General features: G+C 42.7%; 1 protein-coding gene across 1 annotated transcript; it reads right to left on the bottom strand.

Moving 5' to 3' along the window:
* Positions 1 to 3,952: 3,952 nt before the first annotated feature.
* LOC110093205 (uncharacterized acetyltransferase At3g50280-like) lies at positions 3,953 to 5,986 on the bottom strand. The gene has a single exon (XM_020818021.2). It carries the CDS (start codon positions 5,822 to 5,824, stop codon positions 4,346 to 4,348), a length of 1,479 nt encoding a protein of 492 aa, XP_020673680.1. The 5' UTR covers positions 5,825 to 5,986; the 3' UTR covers positions 3,953 to 4,345.
* Between the last annotated feature and the right edge of the window lie 58 nt (positions 5,987 to 6,044).

Raw genomic sequence — 6,044 nt, 5'->3', positions numbered from 1 at the left:
TGAGGGCTTACAATAGTAATACCTTGAATCATTTGGCAAGAAATGAAGGAAGGGGTAATATTTATTTTGGACCCATTCTATTTGATCCAAATTCTCCCAGATTTGGAGTGCTCAAAATTGTGACAACTTTTTTTCATTTTCAAAAAATAAAATATGATGCAGAGAAATAGGGATCCAATAAGCATGACTCATGAATACTATTCTCCAAAATACAAAGCATGTTAAAGAATACTGATGGATAAAATCTCTATAATAAAATATTTTTTTTTTGTTATTGAAGCCCCTCATGTTCCAAGCAGTAATAATATGAAGGTTCATTATGTTTTAGTTGAGGGGTTGGGAGCCTTTTTTGGTTGCTTTACTCTGTTCGATTTATGGGGAGGAGTAGTGGAAGTAGAAACTAAATTAACCCCGGCATTTCTAAAAAAGTATGCGGCATTGGGTTTTATAAGGAGCTATGTTTAAGTATTTGGAACTTGTTGGATTTTGGATTGGGTTGGGATTGGACATCACTTGGAGATCTAAGACGTCTCCTAAAATATGGATCTCTACTGAGGGGATTTTTTTTTTTGGTGAGGGGAATTGAGGTTAGGGATGGCCGTGTTTGTTATAGAGATTTCATTAGGCTTGGTGGGAGGAGGTGGAGGAATAGTGATGGTAGGTATAGAAGAGTTAAGGGATGTGTTCAATACATTATGGGTTTATTATTAAGGGCTAAAGAGGGTTGTAAAGTGGATGTAGGACCTGAGTTAGAAGATGTGGTGGCATGCTTATGGGGGGGTTTCCTGGGTTTTCTACTTCAACTTTTTACACAGGTTAATGAGACATCCATAATATTAGTGGATGGTTTAGTTTGGCATATGGTTGTTGTATGGATGAGAGAACCGCAACGTTGACATTAGACGGGCTTTCATTCATATTATATTTTCAGGTTCATGATTTTTCTAGTAATAGATATGGTTATTTCCTCTAGGTAGGCAACTATAATAACCCAAAATCTTAACTAGAAAGATATATTATCCGCTTTGGCCTAAGAGCCACACAGTTTTGTCCTGTTGGCATAATATCGTTAGAGGTCACCCTCCTAGAATTTATCTGGGATGAGCATACTTAAATGTGGAGTTTTTCTTAATAAAATTCTGACCATTACACTAAAAGATATCTCGATGTTTAAGAGTTTAGCTTCTTTTACTTAAGGCTTCATAATCTCATCCATTTAAATAACTAACATCACCGTCAATATTTTTATCCCAAAATTATTCACTAGATAGATAGGATTCTAGAGATGACCCCTATAAGTTCAAGTGGTGACTCCCACCATGTAGCACTATCCCATATATGATTGAAGATGAGACTCCCATGGTGTAGCACTTTATTTTATATGACATTTAATTCCCATTTTTCAACTTGTATATTGCTATAATACTATTTATAATAGCTTAAACTCTTAACTATTAAGATATTTTCTGCTTTGACCCTAGGGCCTCATGATTTTATCTTGTTGATGTAACTTTTTAGGAGGTCACCCATCTCTGAATTTCTCTGGGATGAGCACACTTAACTATGAAGTTTTTTTGATAAAATTACAACCATTGCACCAAAATGTATCTCAATGTTTAAGAGTTTAGCTTCTTTTACTTAAGGGGTTTCACAGTATTTTTATTAATCACCTGCACACACACTCATGCAGAGGTTAATCTAGTCTTTTTTTTGTTGTGAGGGGGTCGATGACAAGGGGAGATCCTTTCATGCAAGCAATTTAAGATATTCCCCTATGAGTTCCAATATGATAGAGGCAGGTCAATGATTGTAAGTCAAATAGGAATATATGTGAACTCATCTCGCTTAGGGACTAATAGGGGTGACCATTTCTAGAGGAGAAAATGTTTACCCAGGAAAAATCACAAGCCTATGGACCTGACCATTTAATAATCTTCAAAGGATGAAAATTTTAGCAGAAAAAATCTTTTATTTAAAGATAATAACTACTAACCCTTAAGAATTCATCCTAGTAACGCTTCATAGTATGGAAGACAGCCTATGGAGTAGCTAATCAGTGAAAGGCCCCATTTCATTGAACTGGCCTATGCTTCTTCTTCAGTGAAATAGATTGGACCCTCCGAAGGGGGAACAAAGGTGAGGGGGAACGCTTGAGATGAGGGGGTTCGAAAGGAGAGGAGTTGTTTATAGTTTATGGTGGTGGAGTTAGGGGATCTGAGAGGATACGGGATGGATGGGGTGGGATCAAAATAGATTGAAAGTCAAATGGATCAGAAGTAAAGGCCATGATCTATGTGTGATATGGAAGGGAGGAGCCCCTCAAGCTAGGAACCCCTCCAACAAAGCTGAAGGGGGGAAAGAGGGTGATAAATGGAGGATCATTGGCGTATCAGCTAGGGCGATGAAAATCCTAATAGAGCATAAGCAGACTCCGCCCCATAGCAAAGCAAAAACGGTCTCCACCCGGAAAGCATGTTTTTTTTTTTTTTTGGGAAAATTTTGGGGCATTGTCCGTACATTAATCACAAAAAAGTTACAAAATGAACTAGTAGGATGAAAAGTAACAAAACCTATGGAAAACAAAAGCGTGGAGAACCAGAAAAAATGCAAAAGGTTAACCACAAGAATCCAAAACAGCCAAAATGTCAAAATTAGGCTCAGGATGGACCAGCTGCCAATGCATCATAAAAAATGGGCTAAAGGATGTGCAGCCATAGTGGAGACGGGTTAGCCGGAGTGCCCAGATTTTCTAAGGCCAGCTAGGTGATGATTAACGGTTAGCACATGGGCCAAACCTGAAGGCAGCAGACAAATTATGCGCCCAAGTTTAGTCAACATAACCAAAAGTTTCTAGCAAAGACGATGAAGAGTAAGATGTAAGCACTTGGCCATATTCATCATAGCATGCTCAAAACAACAACTAAACCCAAAAAATCGGTTCCAAAACACCAAAACCCAAACAAAAGTGAAAAATAAGCCGCAAATCTTCAACTCCCAAACGAACTGGGAGAACCAATCGAAATCAGTAAAACTATCCCACAACCAAACATAGCTTATTGCAACCCGCAAGAGATGAGCCGAATTATATCTCCTGAAGAATGTCAAAACAGCCCTTGAGCTCATTAAAGTTTCTCGAAAAATTGACTTTAAGTAGTAAAGCATTCCTGATGATGGAAAAAAGAGAAGCAGGACTAATCCAAGCTTTTGCAAACCTATAGTTATTACTTTCCCTCCAAATGAAATAAACCGTGCAGCAGATAGATATAAAACAAAAGCATTTATCCTCCCTACTGAAATGCTGCAAACAATTAATGAAAGCCATAGATTGAATTAACGTCGGTCTAGGCAGGAAGCTATTGAAGATAGGCAAAACAACAGTGAGCACCATATAGGAGTAGTCACATTCAAAAAATAGATGTTTGTGGGATTCCATAGCTGAATTACAGAAAGGGCAAGTAGGACTGATAGGGATAGACCTAATAATAAGCAAATTAGTGTCTTCAAGCTTCTTAATTATAGCCATCCAAGTGTAGCAAGAGTATCTTAGGGCATGCCTCTTATGCCAAATGAATTTATACCAAGACTTCTCTTCCGAATTACCAAAGTAATGAGAGATAACATTTCTAAATTTTAGTTTGGTATAACCATCCCAGGACAAATACGGCAAATTACTGATAAGGGTCTCAAGAATTAGTTTTCTGATATGCACGGGGAGGGAGGAGGGGAGGTCCCATTGGCAATTTGTGATGTAACCGTTGACAAGAGTGTGATTAAATCCCATATAGTTATAGTGTTCATATAAGGACTTCCCCTTGCACCACAGGTCCTAGATTATAAACAGGTTACAAGGAGAGACAGTCAAAGAAATGATGTTTCTAATTTTTTGAGCAGTGAGTTAATTCGACTATTCAATTTCAACAGGAGGTTTTAGATATGCTAATTGTACGGTCAATTTATGTAATTAATCGGAAAGAATTAAAATTTATGATACCATGAAGCCGAATGCTTTCGGACGTCAAAATTACACAAGACACAACGGAGAACCATACTTTGCCAAAACACAAAAATCCAAAGTCTTAAACCGCTAAACTTAACTTAGTTAAATCAAAAGATATTGTGAAAATACATAAAATCCAAAACGATATCCAAATATCTGCTTGCAAATAATATGTTCCTTATTACTCCTAATTATCTGTAGGCAGCTGCCAGATGCCTTCATTCCTCTCACCTTTTTTATTAATCATTTAATTTCCTCCTCTCTGCAGCAAACGCCGCATCACCTTCAATCTGAGTCAATTAGATAATTATGTAAACCAAAATTCGGAGGCCGCCCTCAAGGTGTTTGTCATTTTGCGTCAACGGCTTCGCCCTCATTTCCTGTGGACACGTAGTACATGAACTCCTCATCCTCGAGAAGCGCCGCCATCGTTTCCGGAGCAAGACAAACCTCGATGTCGACGCTTCCGCCGCCATACCTACCAGGAAAAGCCGAAAACTTGCCGTCGAATTTATTAGCCTTGCCGCTTCTCACCGCGACCGGACCTCCCCATCCGAAATCGTTACCTTCGTACATTGGAAATCGCGGTGAACTCCCCATCGTGATGCCGGCGCCGTCAGGGTTTCCTAACGGAAAGCACCGCGGCGCCGCCTCCCAGTCTGCCACGCCTTTTCTTATCTTCTCGTCCCAGTGTGCCGCCACGTTCCGGTGAAGCAGCTCAGCCGCCCACCATAGCTCGCTCTCCGCCACATCCCCCACCTTCGCCGTCGTCGGGAGGCTCTGAATCGCGTTGCCGAAGTAAAACTTGTCGATCGGCGGAGAAATCCTGTGACGACAGTTCACTGCCATTCGGAATGTCGTAAGCGCCTCCGGCCGAAGATGCTTTCTAGCCCGCGTCACCGACCGCCACATTTGCGCGCACAGAGACTGGAAAGAAGATATTTCTTCCCCCTCCGCAATAAGTTTCTTGTCGTGGATTCGCTTCCCGTAAAGCTCCGCGTTGTCGTGTTCCCAGCGGTTTGCCCTTGATTTGAGCTCACGAACTGCCGCGTTTGTGAAGCTGAAAATCCTCTCCCGAAGCGGCGCGCCTACGGAGAAGGTAACCTCCGGTCCAGCGCCGCCGGGAAAAAGGATCACAGCAGTGGAATCCCCGAAGAAGTTGCGCCGCAAGTCCGGCGGGCGTGAGATCGTCGTCGTAGCAGGCGAGCGGCAGAGTTCGGCCCAGGCGTTGAAGAAATTCCAAAAGGAAGTGCCGTCGACGACGGCGTGGTTGGCCGTGCAGCCAATGAATACGGCGCCATCACCGAGCTCAGTGAATTGAAAGGCGGCGAGGGGGCGGAAATGGCCATCGTAGCTGACGGCACCGTCGAGGGCGAATAGGGACTGAACTTCCATGGGGACGTCGTGGGACGGGCGAAGGAGCAGCTGAAGGGAGAGGGATGGAGCGGCTGCATGGATGAATTCGACGCCGACGTCGTTGCAGGAGATGAAGATGCGGCCGTCGTCAGGATTGGTAGTGAGTGTGCCGGCAAGGCCGGGGAAGAAAGAGAGGGCGCGGGAAAGGGATCGAGTAAGTAGGGAGAAAAGACGGTGGATTGGTATGTGAGGAGGTGGAAAAAAGAGACCTTTTTGGATATAGTAGCATGAAAGCATGGGAAGGTCGGAGACAGAGAGCTTCAGGTCGGACTCAGTCGATTTCCGATCCGGCAGCACGGTGCATTTGGTAATAGGTTGGACAAGTGGGGATTTGGTCGCCGGCAACTGCAAGGAGTTGGAGTTTATGATGGTGGCGGCGGAGATAGGAGAGGCAGAGAGAGAAGGAGACATCGATCAATCTCTGTTTTAATTTCCCTATGGGTTGCTATAGGTAAGTTCTTAACTTGATTTGGATCAACGTCCTCTCTCTCGAAATTGGGCAGCTGTGGGGATGAGAGAGTGGAAAGGACGGGGTTATATATATCGTGAGAGGGGATGGGTGGATTCATGCATTTGGGATTGGTAACTGAAGCCAGTGCTGTTTTTGGCTGGATGAGTATGAGGTATTGGA

Source organism: Dendrobium catenatum, unplaced genomic scaffold, assembly GCF_001605985.2.
Source record: "Dendrobium catenatum unplaced genomic scaffold, ASM160598v2 fragScaff_scaffold_1464, whole genome shotgun sequence".
Classification (NCBI taxonomy): domain Eukaryota; kingdom Viridiplantae; phylum Streptophyta; class Magnoliopsida; order Asparagales; family Orchidaceae; genus Dendrobium; species Dendrobium catenatum.
The sequence above is the reverse complement of the archived record's forward strand: the minus strand, read 5'-3'. Positions and strand labels throughout refer to the sequence as shown.